The sequence below is a fragment of the Taeniopygia guttata genome, chromosome 24 (assembly GCF_048771995.1).
Source record: "Taeniopygia guttata chromosome 24, bTaeGut7.mat, whole genome shotgun sequence".
NCBI lineage: Eukaryota > Metazoa > Chordata > Aves > Passeriformes > Estrildidae > Taeniopygia > Taeniopygia guttata.
This window is the reverse complement of record NC_133049.1, coordinates 4,341,605-4,363,863: the sequence shown is the minus strand read 5'-3', so window position 1 is coordinate 4,363,863 and position 22,259 is coordinate 4,341,605. Positions and strand designations below refer to the sequence as shown.

General features: G+C 47.5%; 1 protein-coding gene and 1 long non-coding RNA gene across 4 annotated transcripts in view; one reads left to right on the top strand and one right to left on the bottom strand.

Moving 5' to 3' along the window:
- Positions 1-727: 727 nt before the first annotated feature.
- Positions 728-22,259, bottom strand: part of CLMP (CXADR like membrane protein) — a 56,165-nt gene continuing 34,633 nt past the window's right edge. The window contains exons 2-7 of one of the 2 annotated variants that reach the window (XM_041720914.2): positions 13,164-13,321; positions 12,064-12,265; positions 10,931-11,098; positions 9,902-10,024; positions 7,085-7,226; positions 728-4,411 (exon numbers count right to left, since the gene is read on the bottom strand). In XM_041720914.2, the coding sequence (XP_041576848.2) occupies positions 4,141-4,411; positions 7,085-7,226; positions 9,902-10,024; positions 10,931-11,098; positions 12,064-12,265; positions 13,164-13,321 (1,064 nt within the window). In that variant the 3' untranslated portion in view covers positions 728-4,140. The remainder of the gene's footprint in view (positions 4,412-7,084; positions 7,227-9,901; positions 10,025-10,930; positions 11,099-12,063; positions 12,266-13,163; positions 13,322-22,259) is intronic. The other variant, XM_072918146.1, reaches the window with a different exon arrangement.
- On the top strand, positions 3,415-13,323 carry LOC121471083 (uncharacterized). 2 transcript variants are annotated; one of them, XR_012051861.1, is made up of 4 exons: positions 3,415-3,532; positions 4,205-4,383; positions 12,123-12,347; positions 13,097-13,323. It is a non-coding gene; the product is annotated as an uncharacterized lncRNA (long non-coding RNA). The 2 variants fall into 2 exon arrangements; XR_012051862.1 differs by having other exon boundaries at positions 12,123-12,366.

Genomic DNA, 22,259 nt, shown 5'->3' with positions numbered 1-22,259 from the left:
TCACCACAGCAGCACTTATTTATGTAACGTTTGCATCCGCTGAAGTTTGAAAATCACCCTTTTCCAAGGCCTCCCTTCCCTTTCCCACGGGGTTCTCCCCCTCTCAGCGTGTCAGGACAAACCCCAAATTCCTGATCCTGTACAAAAGTCTGCAAGTGCACAACTCTGGAAACGTGTGTCACCTAATCAGGGTTTTTAATGTCATCAACTCCAGTGGGACAGGAGCAGAGTTTGCTCTTGAATTAGGACAGTTCACACCTGTGAGCCCACTGTGCTGTCACCCTGTTTTGTTTTAAATGCTGCCTGCTTATGTCGCAATTTTGCAATTTTTTTCGTGGGCTGGTTCAGCAGGAAGGTCACAGCAGGGTGAGGATGAATTCACCAGGGGTTGTTGTGCTGGCATGATTTATTTACCAGGTTGGCTTCCAGCAGCACCTGCATCCTCAGCCAAAATATCCCAGATAATATCCCACATATAGCCAAACATCTGGGGTTTATCCCCAGATAAAACCACATTTACTTCCATGCATCACCCGGGAAATGTCACCTAAATTAGTCTGAAAAGTACCCAGGAAAAAAAGCCCAGCTTCCCCACGCTTCCCATGCAAATATGCACAGAGGCCTGCTTAGCTTAAAAATGGTATTTTTAACTCCATCCTTTTTTTTTCCCCCCTTGGATTCAGCTTGACAGCACGAAACCCATCACACCACAGAAAATGGTACGAGCTGAGTTGAGCTGCAGCACTTCAGCTGCAGCACCTTTATTTATAAAACAACCAACCAAAAAAAAATTTATTAAATCATTGATTCGAAGGAATCAATAATAAATATTTGCTTTCCTCTGAGTTGTTCAGACACAGTACAAGTACACCAATCCTAGCAGGTAGCAGAGATGGAAGCTTAGTTTAGCTGCTGAGAAACAAAAAGCTGCATAACATGGTAGGCATTTAATCACACAATTAATAGCTGGTATATGACAGTAAATGCTTTAATACACTATTTTACAAAACAGGGTTTGGCTTATTTGCTTCCCTTGTGCAACTCCTGATGGGCTGGAGCTTGGAAAATAGAATGATCCCTTTCTCCTGCTCCCTTTGGTGATGAACTTTTCCCTGTGAGTCACTGATGTGTGGGCTGAAGCAGATACCTGGACAGCGCCTGCATCCCCAAAATCCTGTTTCCATTCTGTCTCAGGGCTTGGAGCAGCCAGGATGGATCCCCCAGAGCAGCTCAGCCACTGCCCCTCTGCCTGACCCTCCCCAGAGCTCTCAGCCCCTGCCAGCAGAGCTCACAGCACCAGCAGTGCTGTCACAGCAGGAGATGCTGCCCAAAGGCTCCAGCAAAACCTGCCAGGGCAAATTCTCCTCCCTGCAGGCTGCAGAGCTCCTCTCTGCTAATTACCAGGCTGCAGAGCTCCTCTCTGCTAATTACCGGGCTGGGCTGGGACTCAAACTGCCCCAGAGCCTTTGGCCAGCTCAGCTGTTGGAAGTGTCACACACTGGGTTTGTGGTGAGCAGCTCCTGCAGGCTCAGGAACAGCAATCCTGGCTCAGGAGCACCAGCACAGGGAGTCTCCAGCACAATGAGCACCCAGAAGAACCCACAAGCTGCTTCCACCCTCCTGTCCCTGCTTTTGGCATTTTCCCAGCACCTGAACCTTCAGGGCTCAGGGAAAAAAACCAACTGCAGAGGAATCCCAGACACACAGAGCTGCTGTGTGATTTTTCAGACTAATTTTTCCCACCCAGCTGGTCCAGGGATGTGCTGCTGGAGCATCCAGGGTGCAATGATAGAATATCCACCACCAGCAGCTTATCAAACACCTCGTACCAGATCTCCCTTATTAAAACTGGGATTGTTTTCCCTGCAATAATTTGTCCAGCCAAGGGTTAAATCTGGGGTAGAGAAAGCGATGGAATTTCGAGTGACTGCTCCTAGAAAGAGAAGTTCTCACATAGTGTAGGGCAAGTTTGAAAACTCTTCCCCATATGGAATTAGCCTGAGCTGGGCTTGGCTTTGATCAGGTTGTCAAAAATCTCAAGTAAAGAAATTAGAATTCTGGGTCTCAGTCAGAAAAGGAGATTGATGACAATCCTGGAGTGAAAGAATTATAGATCTGTGGTACATCTGTGCTCATCCATCTTCTTTAGGCTCTTTTCATGAATTGGAGAAACCCTTTCCCTCCCTCCAGTGGGAAAAAAAACCTCAAACACCCTCATTTTTGAAACAGAAAATCACCAGTCTAGGAATACAGGAATCTAGAACCTACAAGCTCAGTGTCTTGTGTGTAGCAGTGGTCAGAGCCAAGTCCTTCAGAGGAAAACATCAATGACAGAATTCTGCATCTCTCCCTACCTCCCATCCTCTCCTAACTTCATATTTTGTGGAAACACTTAACCTGGTTGCTGACAAAAAAATCTTTTTTACAATTCTTGCCATTTTTTAAGAGTCTTGCTAAAGGTTTAAGCCTCATCCCTGGCACGTGGGCCAGCATTTGGTGTAGGAGTGGGACAATGCACGCAGAGATGTCCTGATGGGAGCAGCGTTTTGTGCTTGTTTACCTGTCCCAGGTGTATTTTCCTCTGTCAGGACCCTCCAGGCCTTCCCTGGGGCTCAGCTGGGCAGTGCTGCTCACTCGGGCTCGGGGAGAACTTTCCACGAGGCTTCTCCAGCACAGCTCCCCCAACCTGGCCAGGACTGAGAGCTGTTCCTGATGCTCCATCCAGGTTTTTTGGGTACATTGGGGTCCCCCCAACCCGGGCACTGCCTCCCTGCTGGGTTCAGTGCCCAGCTCTCCCCTCCCTGAGGCTCAGTAGCCACGGGCACCCCTCCAGTGGCCCCGTGGCTCTGCAGGGCTGCCCGTGGAAGCAGAGTCAGGCTCCGGCCCCAAGTTTATTCTGGCAGTTAAAGCACCTCTGTTTCCTTGACAGAAAAGGTCCTTTCTCTTTAGTTCAGACACCTTAAAACTGCATTTCTTGGCCTTTGGGAGTGATCCTTTAATTTCCACTTTAGTTACAGCCTCCAGCATGTCACCGAATGCAGAAAATTGAAGCACCTGTCAGTTCCTTTTGAGGCTGGACACCCTCAGCCTCAAAATTCTCACTTAAGACAACACATCTTCGAGAAACTTCTCCAAAACCAGTCCAAGAGACTTTTCCCTGCCCACAAAACCTCTCTGGAATATTTTGCATCTTTAAGTCTTTGTTGATCCCTTTAAAAAAAAAAAAATCCTGAGGTTTGGCTTCTTTTCACTCGTACAGTTTCACGCGACAGCACAGCTTTGCTGTCGTAGGTTTTAAATCTCAGCATTTCATTTTCAAAGGGAAAAAAACTAAACAAAAAAAGAAAAAAGATGATTTAAAAAGAAGCTCCAATAAATCCTTCTCAAGTGTGTATCAGCACCTCGGTAACGCTCAGGAAGAATCGAGTGGGAGGGCTTCTGGTGGTGTGGGTAATCCCGAGTGAGGAGGATGAAGGTGACCATGAAGAGGGCGAGCTGCCCGAGCGATGCGAAGTGGCCGGGGCTGTGAGAGGTGGCGCTGCGGGCCGGGGGATGCTCGGGGGGATGCTCCGGGCCGGGGGATGCTCCGGGGGATGCTCCGGGGGATGCTCCGGGGGATGCTCCGGGCCGGGGGATGCTCCGGGGGATGCTCCGAGCCGGGGATGCTCCAGGCCGGGGGATGCTGCAGGCAGGGGGATGCTCCGGGCCGGGGATGCTCCGGGGGATGCTGCGGACCTCCAGACCGGGGGATGCTTCTGGTCGGGGGATGCTGCGGGCAGGGGATGCTCCGGGGGATGCTCTGAGCCGGGGATGCTCCGGGGGATGCTCCTGGCCGGGGGATGCTCCGGGCTGGGGGATGCTCCGGGCCGGGAATGCTCCGGGGGATGCTGCGGAACTCCGGGCCGGGGGATGCTCCGGGGAATGCTCCAGGCCGGAGGATGCTGCAGGTAGGGGGATGCTCCGAGCCTGGGATGCTCCGGGGGATGCTCCGGGCCGGGGATGCTGCGGGAGATGCTGTGGACCAGGGGATGCTCCGGGCCAGGGATGCTCCGGGAGATGCTCCGAGCCGGGGATGCTCCAGGGGATGCTGCGGAGCTCCGGGCCGGGGATGCTCCGGGCCAGGGGATGCTCCGAACCGGCTCACACGGTTTGGAAGGCTCGGCTCTGCGCTGCCACCATCGCTGCCACCTTCACCTGGCCGCAGTCCCCCCTCCGCAGCTCCGGCTCCTTCCTCTCCGCCGGCCGCGGAGGGGTCAGGTGCGGCGTGGCCTCCGTGGACAAAGTCCGCTGGCTGCGGGAGGCACTGTTGGCTGTGGATCGGGTGGAGGAAGAGCCCGAGCGGGAGCTGCGGGAGCCGGAGGAGGAGGAGCTGGGCTTGACCAGGTGCGCCTTGGGTGCCTCGGCATCTTCCCTGCGAGGGAGGGAACGCGGGGTGAGACAGCGCCGGGATGGATGCTCGGGTCACCCCCACGGAGCGCTGCGGGAGAGCCGGGAATGCGGGAAAGGGGGGGAAATGAGGGGGGAAATGAGGGGGAAATAAGGGGGGAAAGAGGGGGAAAGAGGGGGGAATGAGGGGAGAATGAGGGGGGAAAGAGGGGGGAAAGAGGGGGGAAAGAGGGGGGAAATAAGGGGGGAAAGAGGGGGGAATGAGGGGGGAAAGAGGGGGGAAAGAGGGGGGAAATAAGGGGGGAATGAGTGGGGAATGAGGGGGGAATGAGGGGGGAATGAGGGGGGAAACAGGGGAAAAGAGGGGGGAAAGAGGGGGGAATGAGGGGGGAAAGAGGGGGGAATGAGGGGGGAATGAGGGGGAAATGAAGGGGGAAGAGGGGGGAATGAGGGTGGAATGAGGGGGGAATGAGGGGGAAAGAGGGGGGAAAGAGGGGGGAAAGAGGGGGAAAGAGGGGGGAAAGAGGGGGGAAAGAGGGGGAAATAAGGGGGGAAAGAGGGGAAGAAGAACGGGAAAAGAACAGGAAAGAAAAGGGGAAAAGAAGTGGAAAAAGAAGGGGAGGATAAGAAGAGGGAAAGAAGAGGGAAAAGACAGAAAGAAGGTGGGAAGAGGGGGGAAAGAAGAGGGAAAAGAAGGGGGGGAAGGAAGGAAGGAAGGAAGGAAGGAAGGAAGGAAGGAAGGAAGGAAGGAAGGAAGGAAGGAAGGAAGGAAGGAAGGAAGGAAGGAAGGAAGGAAGGAAGGAAGGAAGGAAGGAAGGAAGGAAGGAGGGAAGGAAGGAAGGAAGGAAGCCACCCCAAAACCATCTCAGAGCCACAACGGACAGACAAGCAGCTTTAATTTATCACCATAAAAATTAATTTTATTAATTTATTAATAAAATTTTATTACCATAAAAGAATATGCAAATTATTCAAAATACTGGTATCGTAAATATGGAAGAAAACAGTTGGTTGATGTCTGTGCTAATTTGCCAGGGAAAGAAGGGGGGACTTTAATATCCTGCAATTTGTCCAAACTCTCTGCTGGGTAACTTGATGGATTAAAGTCCCCATTGCCCTGCAGAGTGTTGGTAAATGAATTTGGAATAAACACACGCTGCCTGTGTGTGTGTCAGAGCAAACAGCGCAGGTTGAGCTGTCTGCTCTGCAATCCTCAGCCAGAACCACAAAGGGCCTGAAACCGGTTTTTCCACTAAAAACCAGCCCTGTGGGTAGGGAGAGAAGCGCCAAACCGGGTCCTGGCAGGGAGAGAGAGAAGGAGGGGGTGGATGTAACAGGCAGGAGTGAAAGGGTGGTACAAGAGAGGCGCCAGGTGAAAAGGAAGGAAAGCAACAGGAAAAAAAGGGGAATAAATCAGCAGAGAACGCCTCTGTGGTGGCAAACTGAGAGTGATCAGCAGCTGGAGGGATTATGGAAGTGCAGAGATGTCGCACAGATAAATGGAAAGATGGATCAAGGGTTTGTTTCTTGGAGGGCAGCTGGAACTCGTTGCTGGAAATAGATCTTTGAAGAGATCTGTGCAGGGTTTCCTTCCTGAGGAGTCAGGCTGGCTTGGCTGGAGGCCAGGCTGAGCTCAGGGCAGGGAACAGATGAGCTCCAGCAACAGGAGGAGTCAGCTGCACCCTGCTCCTGCTCCCTCCCTGCTCAGCCGGGGCTAAATCCGGGGAACAGTTGTTCAAAAAGCTCAGCGAGGGCTCAGAGGTGGCTGCTAAACTGGGCCTCAAATAGGAGCTGCCACCGAAGGGAAAAAAGGGGAATGAAGGAAGGAAGAGGGGAAAAGGGGGAAAAGAAAGGGAAAATAAGGGAGAAAAGAAAGGAAAAGAAGGTGGAGAAGAAAGGGAAAATAAGGGAGAAAAGGAAGGAAAAGAAGGGGGGAAAGAAAGGGAAAATAAGGGAGAAAAGAAAGGAAAAGAAGGTGGAAAGAAGGAGAAAATAAGGGAGAAAAGAAGGTGGAAAAAAAAGGGAAAATAAGGGAGAAAAGAAAGGAAAATAAGGGAGAACAGAATGGAAAAGAAGGTGGAAAGAAGGAGAAAATAAGGGAGAAAAGAAAGGAAAAGAAGGGGGAAAGAAGGAGAAAATAAGGGAGAAAGAAGGGGAAAATAAGGGAGTAAAGTAGGTGGAAAGGGAAAAGAAGTGGGAAGGAAGGGGGAAAGAAAGGAGAAGGAAGGGGAAAAGAAGGAAGAAAGAAGGGGGAAAGAGGGGGGAAGGCAGAGGGGAAAGAAGGGAAGAAGAGGGGGACAGAAAAGAAAGACAAAAAAGAAAGAAGGAAAGAAAGAAGGAAAGGAAACCACCCCAAACCCCCTCAAAACCACAACGGACAAGCAGCTTCAATTTGACACCATAAAAGAATATGCTAATGTTTCAAACTACCGAAATTACAAATGTGAGAGAAAACAGTTGGCTGAGCTCTGTGCTAATTTGCTGGGCTGGTTTTTAATCTGATTTTCTGGAAAGTCTTCACAAAGATTCTCACCGTCCAGAAATTTGTCAGTGATATTTCAGGGAGGCTTAAAAAGCTTTTTTCGAACAACCTCTGAAGACACTTAAAGCTGCTTAGAGTTAGTTAAAACCTGGGTGCAAAGCCGTGGGAAAGCACAGGAAGGGAGTGTGGGAGGTGGGATTAAACAGAAGGCGTTACCTGATCTCGTTTGGTGCCTCCTCTTCCTCGTATCTCTTCTTTTCTTTCCTCCTGATGGTCAACCTCACCACCAGGAGAAGGAGGGAGAGCCCCACCACCACTCCACACACTGCCCCGGCGATCATGCTGATGTTTTGTGCATCTGTTGTCCAAAAAAACCAAATTTATTGGTGAGCCCTTGTTGGCGTGGTCAGGTTCTAGTCCTCCCTACAAGTCCCAGCACTGGGTATAACTCAGGACAGAGCGCTGGAGTTGGGTTTTTTTTGGGTGTGCCTCCACACAGAAGTTGAACCAGTTCATCTCCAGGTAGGGAGTGAGGCAATCACCTGTGCAAAGGTGAAAGCACGAGTGCTGTGCCTTCAGCTGTGCGCCAGAGCTGAGATAAGGAGGGAAAATCCCCTTCTAAGAGCGTAAAAATACAGAAAATACAAATACAGGACAGCCCCCATGTGAAACACCACACCAGCCAGCACCCAAGGCAGGGGAATGTTTGATCTGTTTTTCCCTGTGAGGATTTTTTTTCCCCTTTAACTCCCCGTGAATAATTACAGCCTAATTCTGGAATGAATTATTCAAATGTGGAGGAAAAGTGACCTGGCTGAGGCAGACAAAGCAGGAAAGGAAACCATCCTGGGCAGGGCTTTGTTCATCCAGAGCAGCCGAGGTAATGAGAGAACATTTCCCATGGGTTATGGGCCCTTGCTGGTCGTTTATGACCTTTTTGGATAAAAGTGGTCAGGCTGGGCTTGGCTGAAAGTTGTTTCCTTAAACTCAGTCCCTCAGGAGGGTTCAGCAAAGCCAAGGGAGGTTTTAAACCAGTTCAGTTCAATTGCCATAAAAGCTGCCTGGACGCTTTTACTTCACATGCCCGAGGCAAACCGGTTCTCCTCATTCCCTATTCCAGTTATTTCATGTGGGAATCCAGAGCTTCCCTCTGGCTGCCCTGGCTGCCCTGGGACCCTGGCAGGGGTCAGGAACCCCCCTGGACAGAGCCCCCAGAGACACTGGCTGTGATCTCTGTCCATGGAAAAGAGTTTTCAATCTTACAGGATGAATTACCAGCTCTGAGTGTTTGATATGAGTAATAATTAAGTGTGGCACGGGTGCAAAAGTAAAATTTTAGGATTCTAGATAAGGGGTCCAAAGGGGACAAGATGGAGGAAATTGGGTGTGCCTTGTCCTTTTTCTCCTTCTTCATGCCCTCCATGTTTCACTGTGGTGTTGGCATTTTTCTGTTGGTTCAGGCTGGGGACACACTGTCCAACGTAGGTGACAGATATTGGCACGTTATTGTAAATCCAGCACAGGTAGTTTGTGGTATTTAATGTTTGTACCATCCCACTGAGGGCAGAGCCCCACACGCTGCCCTGCAGGACAGAGCTGCGGCAGGGCAGCAGAACATGTTAGAGATAAACAGAATAAACAACCTTGAAACCAGCACAGACCAATTATGGCTTCTGCTTTGGCAGCGGGGCTGAAAACCAGAGATTTTTACAATCTCAGAATCATCAATACCTCAGATTCCAAGAATTTCAGGCTTGGCTGGGCAGAGAAATTCCAAAGCTGTGGAATCTTCAGGAGGAGACTTCTTTTATCACAGCTGCTGAGCTGCCTTGTTTGGCTTTGGGTGGTAACCCCCACCCTTTTCCTGGGCTGCAGATGGGAAGGACACCCTGCCAGGGGCTGCACACACCCTTTGGGGTTAATCAGGAGATTTTGCCCTCTGCTGTTCAGGACACAAATTGCTAAACCCGATTAAACTATGCCAAAAATTGCTTTTTATCCTGCAAATTAGGGTTTGCAAATTAGGGTTTGCAAATTAACCCTGCAAATTAGTCCCTGTCCCAGCCAGCCTTTCCAACTGCTTTTAGATATTTTGCTGTCCCAAGTGCAGCAAATACATAATTTGGAGTGGTGGAATTCCACAGAGGGAATTCATACCTGAGAGTCACCTCATGCAATCACTCCAGCCAGAAGAACCCCTCACTTACCATTTTCCCTGCTTGTGTTTCATGAATCCTTCTGAAAATCAACTTTTCTAACAGACCCAGACATCTACAGTGATAAAACCATCATCTGGAACCAGGCTGTGATGTTATTTTAGGTGAGGGCTGCTGTGTGAATCAAAAATGCAATAAATGGGAGCTATTTTGTGGGATTAAAGTATGAAAGGGCAAAGGAGCAGCACAGAATTTTCCAGGTGGGACAGCTGGGAAGCAGCGGGAGCAGGGACACGGTTCTGGCTGAAAGGAGTGAGGGATTTCTCTTTACAAACTAACTGTGGCTCTGCTGGGAGATAAACCCAGCCCTGAGAGAGAAAAGAAACAAAGGGAAGGATCCCATTGATGAATGGATGAAAAGAATGAGAGATTTGTCTTTGCAAACAAACTGTCTGCTGATAAATAAAATTGGATGCTGAGATACAAAAGAAACAATGGGAAGAAGCATAAATTCCATGGGAATTCCATTGATTGGAAAGGCAGGCCAGATGATGGTTTTATCACTTCAGATGTCTGGGTCTGTTAGAAACCTTGACTGACACAAGGAAAAGGAAAAAGGAGGGCACACATTAGAAGGGGATCTGTATTAGGTGATTTGGGAAGTCTGAACCTCTCAAATATCTCAGCCAGTGGGGAAGATAAGGGGAAATGTGGCTGGGAAATTGGGATTAAAAGGAAGATGTGTTCTCTACAAATTGGAGAGACCACAAGGAAATGCCCCATGGTTTCTCCCTTGATTGGAATGAAGTTAGAGGAGCCCTCAGGCTCGTTTTTGGCCGGCAGGGAGGGGGGATTCCCTGCCCAGGGCGGTACTTACGCTGCACCATCACCCGCAGCTCGCAGCTCTCCTGGCCCGCCTCGTTGGTGGCCAGGCAGCGGTACAGCCCCGTGCTCAGCCGGGTGAGGTTCTTCAGCAGCACCTGCCCCGGGTTCGAGATGTCTGCAGGGAAAAAACACCGCCATGAACCCGTGGAACGAGGAAATTTCAGCTGTGGGCACTGCACACAGGCACGCGGGGATGTGGGGGGGAAATCAGCTCCAGGACAATGGCAAGGGGGAAGGGAAGGAGAAAGAAGGGAGAAAGAGAGAAGAAGGAATAAAGAAGGGAGAAAAAGGGGGAAAGGGAGAAAGAAGGAAGAAAGAAGGGGAAGGAAGGAAGAAAGAAGGGAGAAGGAAGAGAGAAAAAGGGGGAAAGAAGGAAGAAAGAAGGGAGGAAGAAGGGGAAAGGGAGAAGGAAGAAAGAAGGAGGAAAAAGGGGGAAGGGAGAAAGAAGGAAGAAAAAAGGGAAGGAAGGACGAAAGAAGTGAGAAAGAAGAGGGAAATGGAGAAAGAAGGGAGAAAGAAGGGGGAAAGTGAGAAGGAAGGGAGAAAGAAGGGGGAAAGAAGGAAGAAAGAAGGGGAAGGAAGGAAGAAAGAAGGGAGAAAGAAGTGAGAAAGAAGAGGGAAATAGAGAAAGAAGGGAGAAAAGGGGGGAAAGAAGGGAGAAAGAAAGGGGAAAGAGAGAAGGAAGGGAGAAAGAGGGGGAAGGAAGGAAGAAAGAAGTCAGAAAGAAGGGGAAAGGGAGAAAAAAGGAAGAAAGAAGGGAGAAAGAAGGGAGAAAGAAGGGGGAAAGGGGGAAAGTGAGAAGGAAGGGAGAAAAAAGGAAGAAAGAAGAGGAAAAGGGAGAAAGAAGGGGGAAAGGGAGAAAGAAGGGAGAAAAAGGGGGAAAGAAAGGAGAAAGAATGGAGAAAGGGAGAAAGAAGGGGGAAAGGTGGAGCATCCCCCCAGGTGCAGCCGCAGCGCTGGGAGGAGTGTTGGAGCATCCCGCAGTGATCCCAGACCGGAGGGAAGGGATGCCCCGACTCACTGACTCTGGAGCTGGGCGGGAGGTGCTCGGCTCTCTCGTCCTCCTCGCTGATGCGCTGCCAGCGGTAGGAGATGGGGGCCGTCCCCGAGGCGGAGCGGCACTGCAGGGACAGCTCCTTCCCCTCCAGCATCTCCCCCTCCAGCCAGCACTTGGGCTTGGAGGGCTTCTCTAGAAGAAGGAGAAGACAGGTTGTGCCATTACAGCAGAGATTGCGCAATGGGAACCCTTCATTTGGCATTTAAACAGCTCCCAAGAGCTGCCATCCCTGGAGTACGTTAAGGAATCACACCAGTGATGGTTTTTAGGGGAAAACTAAACCCCTTCCCTTTGTCTTTTCCTTTGTCTTTTCCTTTGTCTTTTCCTTTGTCTTTTCCTTTGTCTTTTCCTTTGTCTTTTCCTTTGTCTTTTCCTTTTCCTTTTCCTTTTCCTTTTCCTTTTCCTTTTCCTTTTCCTTTTCCTTTTCCTTTTCCTTTTCCTTTTCCTTTTCCTGATTTTTAGTTAGAGATAAGCCTTACTAGAGTTAATTAAAATAAATAAAATAAATGAGTAGGCCTTGATGAAGTTAGGAGTTAAATAATAATTTATTGCTTGTCAGCACAATGTTAGTTAGCTGGGTTTATAATGAAGAATACACAAACTGACAAAGAGCTTTTAGGAACATAAGACAATTGTGGCCTCCTCTGTTCTGAAACCAACTGCAGACAAGGAATGGGAGTTCTACCAAGAGTTCATTTGTCAGATTGGCATTGAAAAGGTAGAAAGGTCAGAAGGAGGAAGACTTCATTGACTTCCTCATTTTGGGACCCCTCCCCATGAAAGGGACACCGACCCATTTCAAGGAACAAACCACACATGCTGAATGGCTTTTGGAGTGATCAGCATAGGAAGTGGGGAATGGGATGTACCAAAATGATGAATATGTATTTGTATTTTGGGTATTCAATACTTGTATGGATAAAAGGGCTCTGTAATCACCTGGAAGCTGCGGTGTGGATTTGGGAGCGATCCCACACACAATAAACACTCACTTTCTAACTTTAAAATGTTAGAGAGTTTTTGTCCGTCACAGCTGGATATCGGTACTAGATCAATATCCATATTTTTTTTAATAAATCACAAGCAGCTGTGCTTACCCACAACCTTGAGGGTGATGCGAGCCCACTCGTACTGCCCGGCGTTCTTGACCTTGCAGATGTACTTCCCTGCGTCGCTGGACTGCAGCGAGATGATTTGCAGGGATGCATCTCCGGCGAGGAAGTTGGAGGTGAAGGAGACACGGCCCTTCTGCTCCTCGTTCAGGTCATCATAAACACGGCCTCCAGAGTAGGTGATCACCTGAGGAGCAGAGCAGGCACTGAGTTGTTTTATTTTCACATGGAACACCAAATCCAAGCGTTTCCAGGAGCTGCACATCCCGGCAGAGTGAATTGTCAAAGGTCACACAGGAAGCCTGGGGCAGGGTGTGAAAGCAAACCTGGGTTTCTGCCCTGAGAATGATGCAAAAAGTGGATTTATTTCTGCTGGAGGTTTATATTGGGCACTTGTACAAGTGTAAAAACAGGCATCAGTTTGTACCACAACACATCAAAGCAGTCTGCAGGTTTGGCTGTGCTAATTTAAGTCGATGCAGACCTCATTTTTATAAGGACTAAACTACTGTTTAGTCTGTGTCGTACTGAAATCAAGGATTCGAAAACTGGGCCTGCAAAATCCAAGGTTATTTTGAAAGCCTGAAGGGAACTTCTGAACTTGATCTAATGAAGACTGACTACATTAAAAAAAAAAATAAAATATTGTAACCGAACCGGGTCTGTGTTGGATATCAAATAATTGTTCCACATTCTAAATCTGTCTAAATCAGCTCTGTTTTCCAAACCCTGCCCTCATCACCAGAACAACCTGCAAAGTTCAGCACAGCAGTGCTGTTAAATGGAGGGCTGGTGGTACGAAGGCAGGAATAAAGTGATTTTCTCAGCAACCCTGGTGCTGTAGAGCCAGGGAGGGGTAAATGTAAATTTATTCAAAAGCACTTTTTTATAGAGAACATCGTGAACATTAATTCCATTGGTCTTAGAGCAAAACCATTTCACCTGATTGGGGCACTGGGCTTAGGTCAGTGTGGTAGAATATGAACAAACAAGATAATCGATTGTTTACATTTTCCAGACTTTTTCCCTGGCTGAAATCTTTCTTTTTCTCCCTGACTGAAGTGAGGATGTCCAGACAAACCCACCGCTTTCTGCACGGTCTCGGAGATGTGCAGCAGCCACTCGATGTCCAGGCTGCCCTGCTCCAGCAGCCCCAGGCGGTGGTGGCAGGGCAGGGTCACGTTTTCCTCAGCCACCCGCTTGAACTCGGTCTGAGCCTCGCACAGCCAAACGGAGCACGAAGCTGGAAGACAAAATTCCATTTTCAAAGTGGTCAGAGGCAGGGTGTGGAAAAGGTTTTAACAGCAGCTTCTGTGAGCCAGAGAGAAGTTTGAGACGAGGAGCCACGTTTACCCCGAAAGAATTTCCTACCAAGGTCACTGACGTAGAAACCAAGAAAGAAAGGAGGATAAATAAGAGATAAATAAAAGAAACCTGCAGCTGCCTATTCCAATGAGCACTTTGTTTGTCTTTCCTGACCAATGAGTAAAGTGCAAACTGAAGAGTTCTGTAAGAATGCATAAAAAGCGTGCATGCTGTAATAAAAACAGGTTTGAAACCTTCTGAAAATGGAGTGTTGCTTTGTGTTGTCTCCATCTCAGCTACGACACCAGGGTATTGTAAATGCAGGTGAACCCAATGGGAAGAAATGACCATGTCTGACTCAATTCAGAAGGCTGAATTATTTCTTTATTATAACTAGGCTAAAATACATTAATATACTATATAAAAGGAGGATACTAAAAATTACATACTATTTTTTCTGACTCTAACTCAACTCGTGCCCCTCTCTGAGAGCCCAGCCCCAGGTGGGTTGGATTGGCCACCAGCTCAAACAATCCTCACCAGAATCCAACCAAGCAACACCCCAGGGAAACAATTTCCACACACATTCCACATGGGAAAAACAAGGAGCAGAAATAGAAATTGTTTTCTCTTTCATTTTTCTCTGTGCACCTCTATATATCAGAAATATGATGTATGTCAGAAATATATATCAGAAATATGTATATCAGAAATATGATGTATGTCAGGAATCTGTATCAGAACTATTATACATATCAGAAATATTATGTATATCAGAAATATTAAGTATGTCAGAAATCTATATATCAGAAATATTATGTATATCAGAAATATTGTGTATGTTAGAAATATATACAAGAAATATTATGTATAGCAGAAATATTATGTATAGCAGAAATATTAGAAATATTATGTATAGCAGAAATATATACATCATAAATATTATGTATATAATAAATATTATGTATGTCAGAAACATATATGTCAAAAATATTACGTATATCAGAAATAAGAAGAAAAGCGTGGAATAAGTAGGATTGGGAAGAAACTTTGAACAGCAATGCCAGAAAAAAAAAATAAAAATAGAGTTGTCAGAAATGGTCTGTCAGGATCTAAAAAAGAACTAAAAGGGGAGTGCCGAGCGAACCCGCTAGAGGGAAGCAGAGCCCTCGGAATGGGAGACAAAATCCCCAAAACGCCCTAAAAACGCCCTAAAAAGCGGCCCGGGAGGTGCTGCAGGGCCGGGAATTGCAGCCCTGCACCGCCTGCCCCAGCTTTATCCCCACGGAACCCCGCAAAAATCCACCCGAAAATTCAAACTCAGTTCAAACTGACCCAGGAGACCAGAGAAAGGGAAATTCCAGGGTCAGGGGTCAAAATCAAAAATTCCCCAACCAAATTCCCATGGGGCAGCGATGCCCTTTGCCTTTGGGGTGTAAATCTTTGCAGGGCACTTGAGTTGTTCTGCAGTTTTGCTGTTCAAGACAAAACCCTAAAATGGATTTTTTTAAAATTTTTATTTTTTTTTTCCCTGTGAAATGAAGTGAGAGGAAATATTTTGCTTCCTGGGCTGAATATTGCGAAAGTTGGGGAAATATAGAAAATTGAGGAAGTTCAGAGCACTGGGAAGTCCCACATGTGACTGAACACACAATTCTGGGAGGACACAGCAGGAGCACAAGAGGTTCCAGTTACTCAGGCTGGATTTATTCTTATATTTTTAATATTATTATATACTAAAATATACTTTTATGCTATTTAAACAGTGGATCCTGAATTTTCAAGTGAAAAACAGACAGAAAATTGACATCAACCATGACTCTCCCTCATTTTTTCCACTTCTTCAGGACCAATTGTAGAAAATTCCTTCTATTCCCACTCCCATTCTCAGATCTGCCTCTGAGTTACCATGAGCATCCCTCAGCTGCTGAGATTTGGAGATTTAATTTCTCCTCCCCAACCACTTTATCAAGAATTCTCATCCACTACATTAAATACCCAGAATTTTAGGGCAGGGAGAGCGTTGCCAAAGCTCCAGTGAAAGCTCCCTCCCAGCCACATTAGCTGCTTTCTTTAAAGGGAAAAATAATCCAGTTTATCACTGGATTCGCTGCTCCCAAAGCTCCAGCTGCCAAATAAAATTAGAATTCCTGCCCAGGACGAACCCAGCTTTTCCCTGGAGCCCGGGCTGCCCTCATTAGCACCGCCACTCGCCACATCACTGATCAATAATCTTAATTTAGGCACCACAACAGGGACATTTGCAACATTTTCCAAGCCCTGTGGAGCTCTAAGGGTTTGTGCACAACCTCACAGGTGCTTTGAGTTTTTAAGTTTAATTCTGATTGAGGTTTTTCGTGTAAAATTCGAATTTTTCTGTGAGATAATGGCAGAGTTTTCGTTCCTTTCTGGCTTAGACAGGCTGGGTTTAGCAGAGCTCACACTTTAGAGGGATTCTTGCTGCTCCCAGGAATTCTCTGTGGATTTGAGGAGGAGCCCTGTGCTTACAAACTCATCATCTAAACAGGGAGAAAAACCAGTGGAATGGATGTCTCATCCAGTGACAAATTCCTACAGCACCCTTTATTTTTTCAAAGAATCAGAAATAATTTGGAGCTGACTCATCACTGAACCAATAACCAAACTCACACACAGTGCAAACTGTTCCATAACATTATTATTAGAAAAAAAAAATCTTATTTACAACCCCCTGATTTATCAATGCCTGAAAACTCCCACAGGAGTTTAAATTTTGCAGGTTCTTTAGACAGGAGTGTCACTTTATTTCCTATGTTGAAAGGAAGATAAAACAGCCTATTAAAATAACCCAACATAAGAGCCAGGTACAGAAATTACCCACAAAAAAACCCCAAAAGACCTCAACATGAACAAATCTCACATTTTCCACAGTTTGGGCAGGGCCTTGCTGCAGCAAACAGGGGTGAAATGGTGATTCAGGTGTAGAAATGTGCAGGAATTTATGGCACAGGAGAGAAAAAGGAGCCAGAAACAGATGCAGGTCCCTTCTAGGTTTCATTATTCCAAACACTCCCTGAAGTTGTATTTTTGTAGGTGAGACCTTGCAAGGAAAGTCCAAATCAATGAGACTTTCAATAAATAGATAAGGTTTGAACCATTTTCATGGTTAAAAGTTGAAGTTTCATTTAAAGGATGGCCAGAGGAGTGTCTGCCCCTTCCAGGACACAGGGCTGGGCTTGCAAAGGGATTTATTTCTCTCTGTGCTGTTCCAAACCTTCCCCCACAGAGCTCCCCAACCCTGGGTGGCCTCCAGGGCTGCATCCTGCACACAATGGATGAAAAAAAGGGATGATTTTCCCAGAAATCACATCCAAAAGCAATGCCACATTTCTGCAGGCTCCGCAGTTCTTGCCCACCAAACCCTCCAGCCCCTTCCACATCCTGCGGGCAGCTCTTTGTGCTGTCAAGAATTTTTGGGAATCGCTGCTTGTGGCTTTGCTCGGCTCCCTCCCGACTCCAGGAGGAGCTGGCATTGCTTTTCCTGCTTATCCCAACTCTTTTTTTTCTTTTTCTTTTTTTTTTAATTGTTTTTAAATGCTTTTGGAAGCTTTGGGTGGTGTTGGAATCTGAGGTATTGATGATTCTGAGGTTGTAGAAAGTCTCTGTCTGTCAGCCCCGCTGCCAAAGCAGAAGTCATAATTGGTCTGTGCTGGTTTCAAGGTTGTTTATTCTGTTTATCTCTAACATGTTCTGCTGCCCTGCCGCAGCTCTGTCCTGCAGGGCAGCGTGTGGGGCTCTGCCCTCAGTGGGATGGTACAAACATTAAATACCACAAACTACCTGTGCTGGATTTACAATAACGTGCCAATATCTGTCACCTACGTTGGACAGTGTGTCCCCAGCCTAAACCAACAGAAAAATGCCAACACCACAGTGAAACATGGAGGGCATGAAGGAGGAGAAAAAGGACAAGACACACCCAATTTCCTCCATCTTCTCCCCTTTGAACCCCTCATCTAGAATCCTAAAATTTTACTTTTGCACCCATGTCACACTAATTATTACTTATATCAAACACTCAGAGCTGGTAATTCATCCTGTAAGAATGAAAACTCTTTTCCATGGGCAGAGATCACAGCCAGTGTCTCTGGGGGCTCTGTCCAGGGGGGTTCCTGACCCCTGCCAGTGTCCCAGACCTGCCAGGGCAGCCAGAGGGATGCCCTGGATTCCCACAGGGTGGCACAGCAGAGACCCTGTGTGAGCGTTCCCTGCATTGTTCCCAGGACAATAACTCACCCCCGGGTTGAAAACTCCAAGGAAAAGCAAGAAGATTTTAATAAATCTTTCTTGGTGTTAAGATTTTAGCAGCAAGAAAGACTCTAATCAATCCCAAAGCCCTCCAGACATCGCCCAGGCTGACCAGGGGAAGGACTCAAAGGAGTTTTTAGCCCTCTCAGCTTCTTCTGCCTTGCACACATGGCAGAGTTTAAATTAAAAACAACAACAAAAAAAAATGGACAACAGGCTGGATCCCTCAGCAAAGATGTCAGGCGTGAGGAATTCCTCAGAACTCGTTTCAACATTTGAAGGACCTCTCATTGTGAGTGTGTGTCACAAAAGGGGTTGAATTTCATCAGAATCAGCCCTTTGAAATGGGTGCAGAGGGAAGCAGCAAATGCTGAGTGAACTGAGGCTGTGTTTGGCCTTGTCACAAATCCTGTCCCCACAAAGCAGAGTTTTCATGCCTGAATCCCTCCAGGATCTCACATTTTCATGTCCATGCTGTGCTGAAGCCCTGAGAGTTTCCATACCCATTACAATGATCTGTATGTACACACCCCCCACATATCCCAACATCAAATATACATTACCAGACAAGCAGAATCAAAGGGGAAATAAATGCTCTGCTGGCGTTTTTATTTGTAGGCAAATTCCCATCCTAAAAGCTAGAGAGCTTCCAGACTTAAATCTTTCATTAGGTTCAGAAGGTTTGAATTAGGGAGCAATGCTAAAAATAGATTCTGCTATTTAAAAAGTAATAGGTTGTGCTGTATCACTTAACTGCTGGAATTAGGAGGAACAGCCTAGAAAAGATTCTGAAAATCAAGATAAAATAAATTCACAATAAACCTTTGTAAACTTAGCCCAAATCATACCTACACTAAAGTCACTTAAAATTTGAATATCCAGAACAGGTTTTCAAAAATTTCAGCTTCTTCAGGAACATCTGTGCAGTTTGTCCTTCAGGAACACTTTTTATGATTTATTTTGGCTTTTTATCCAGTGGTACCCACAGTTTGTACCCTGTCTGAGCAATTCCCAGTCCCCTGTGATGGGTGCCCTGCCTGCTTTTGTCCCTTAAGGTCACAAGGTTTGCTGCGTGCAGGTGTGACAGGAGCAGCCAGCAGCCCTGGTGCCAGGGCACATCCCATCCTCCCTGCACAGGAGCTGTCCCCTGCACACAGGGCTTCATTCCTTGGATCCCCCAAAAAACCATCCTCACATCCCTGCCACTCCCCTGAGGGAAAATGGGATCTTTCCGAGAAGGAAGGTTGGGTTTTAGGAAAAGGTTTTTTACAGAAAAGGTGATAAAGTTCTGGAATGGCCGCCCAGGGTGGTGGATCACCATCCCTGGGTGTGTTTACAACAAGCCTGGATGGGGCACTGGGTGCCAGGGTTTGGTTGAGGTGTTGGGGCTGGGACTCGATGGTCTTGAAGGTCTCTTCCAGCCTGTGATTCTGTGATTTGTGAATTCCCTGTGGTCCTGATTCACCCACTCTTCCCAAAATCCGGGCTGTTGGAAGAAAACACCTCAGTGCATGCAGAAATCCCATGCTAGAGCTGCTCTCAGCCAGACCTGAACTGCTGAAATACTTCATTTTAGTACATATGAAGTATATAATACTTCATTTTACCCCAAGTAAGCAAGAACTTCCTACTTAAAATCATCCCAGAGAGAATAAACACCCACAGAACTACACCAGAGTGTTCCTTCAGCTGGACAATCCTTCATTTGCCTCACTGTTTTGTGCTAAAATCAAAGTGCCTGAAAACAGGACGTGTCTAAATTAGGCATGTGCAGGAATAATGTGTTTGGGAGTTAAAAACAAAAAGGACAGCCCGCCATGTTGCAGCTCTGAACCACTCCCTCATGCCAGGAATTTAAGATGTTTCACATCTGTTGGAGTCTCCTCTTGCTGGAGTCTTATAGAAATGATTTACTACGTTTCTCTGTGAAAAAACAAGAGCTTCCCCCCCCATCCAGTGCTAAGGAGAAAAACCCTGAGCGTTTTGCAATCAGCAGATTCAGACTTTCAGCTGCTGGAGCAGGAGGCTGACAATGACTTTTATGGCCAAGGAATTCCATCTCCAAGTCTGGATCTGCCAGACTCGCAGCACTGCTGGTGTGGCTGGGCAGTGGGAGCAGTGGAGCGCTGAGCACACTGCAGAGTACACCACGCTCCAGTGTTTAAGGCTCAGTGGGCCTTAAAATTAAACTCTTGAGAAAGCACAAACATCTTCCCCCGCTGGTGCTGCTCAGCGCTGGTGACAGACACCACACACGGAGCCTTTTGCGTCCCCTTGGACTCCCTTATTGTAAATGCAGGCGAACCCAATGGGCAGAAATGACCATGTCTAACTCAATTCAAAAGGCTGAATGATTTCTTTATTATAACTATGCTAAAATACATTAATATATTATATAAAAGGAGGATACTAAAACTCCATACTACTTTCTCTGACTCTAACTCTCACACAACTCGTGCCCCTCTCTGAGAGCCCAGCCCCAGGCGGGTTGGATTGGCCACCAGGCTCAAACAATCCTCACCAGAATCCAACCAAACATCACCCCAGGTAAACAATTCTCCACACACATTCCACATGGGAAAAACAAGGAGCAGAAACAGAAATCGTTTTCTCTTTCATTTCTCTCTGTGCACCTCTATGAAAAATCCTGAGAGGGAGAGAAATGTGCTTGCCGCACTCCCTTCCCCAGATTTTGCTGCGGGTAAAGCAGGATGGAGGGAAAGCTGCCTTGTTTCATCCCAGAGTTATGAGCAGAACCCAAAAAAGGTCGACAGCCCCACTCATGCTCAGCCTGAACAGTTACCCTGACAGCATTTCAGGCCAAAATAAACAGCAGCAGCGTCTCCTTGCAGACAGCTCAGTGCATTCCTTGCACGGCGAGGGGAGGCTGGAGGCGGCCGCAGTCTCCTGAGGGTCATGAAGGCAGCGCCCTGGGACATCTGCTCGCTGTGTTCCTTGGCTGGCACAGCCACACAGGCCAAGGGTTGCCTTCTCCCGAGAGCCCCAGTGCTCCCAGTGACCACGGGCTGGCCCCAGCACGCCGCCTGCAGCCGCCTCCCGTCCGCTGCCGAGCGGAAACGTCCCAAATTGGACAGACACCCCTCCCTGAGGTGAAGGAGAGGGGTCAGAGCAGCCCCATCCCCATCCCACAGCCCTGCAGAGCCTCTGGAATTGGAACCACATGTGCTGAGGCCGGGGGAGCTGTGCAAACACAGCACAGCCCGCACGCGGCCCGGCTTCCAAGTGGTGACGTGAAGAGTTTGGAATTGAGGCTGCAGAGGAGGGAGCAAGGCCAGGGAGAGCAGGAAAACCAACATTTCACAGAGAAAAACCTCTGCTTTTTTTGCAACAGCAGTGGGGATGGAATTGGGCTGGTGATGCTTTACCAGCAGAAATATCAACGGCGCCCAGCAATCCTTCATCTGGAAATCTTGGAAAGGGGTGTGGGATGGCTGTACCAGCACAGCATCAGTGCACGCCCTGTGTGAGTAAATGCACTCTTCCCGGTGTCTAAATGAGGTGGTTCATCAAATGCCCCCAGAGGAAGGGTTCAATATTCCTCAGGGAAATCTTCAGGATTCCCTTATGGATTAAAAACAAGCGAAAAACAGATCCTGCAGTACCCAGGGACCACAAGCAACTAGAAATCCTACCTGCAATAAAAAAGCAAAATTCTGTCTGAAAATGGCAGAGTTAACTTTCAGCACCAACCTACATCGAATCCAAAGTCTAGAGATGCTTGGGAATACAGGGAAATAAAGCATGGAAGCCTTCCCCTAGCCAAGGAGCCTCCAAGGCAGCCAGCAGCTCTGGATGTGCTTTCCTTGCCCCCACTGCACTTCAGAAATTCCTGTGCCAGCTGGACATTCTGCCTTTCCATCCCTGGAGGCTCAAGAACAGAAAACAAGGCCCCAGCACTGCATCTCCCAGTTCAGTGGTTCAGGGAGTGCCTGTGAACAGAAATGTGTGAAATCCCTTTGCCTTTGGTCCAGGTAATTTTAGCAGGGAATTGGTCCAGGTGTCTCCTGCTCACAGCACCAGCTCAGCCAAGCCTTTCAGTGATGCAGCTTGGCAGATCTCAGACTCCTGGAGGGAAGAAGCACCAATAGCTCTTTGATATTCCCTTTTTTTCCCAGCCATTTTTGGGTTTCTTTGTGTACCCTAAAGATTTGAAGGCAAGAAAACCTAAACATTCCATCCCTAAACATCAGAAATTTCACTCCTTTCAGCTGGTTTCAAAAGGATTAAGAGGAGTAAGATGGTTTCAGTGATAGTTTCAAGGATTTCTTTTGTCTGAGGAATATTCTTAGGCCTCAGTCTCCCAGGGAATCTCTTGTTGCTGTCAGTTCAGGAACACACAAATGAAGGCATACAGAAATGAAGTTCTCTGCCCAAGGCAGACACGGAGCAGAATCCAGAATACAAACCCAAAGAGACAGCAACAAAACTGTTTTCAAAGCAGTATTTGTCCATCAGATCTTTCCTCACCCATTTTGAAATCCAGAGAGAAGGTTGCATCAGCTAAGTCTGAAAATTGAGGAGATTGGAAGAGACTTGAGAGATTGATAAGGATTCCTAATAAAAATGTT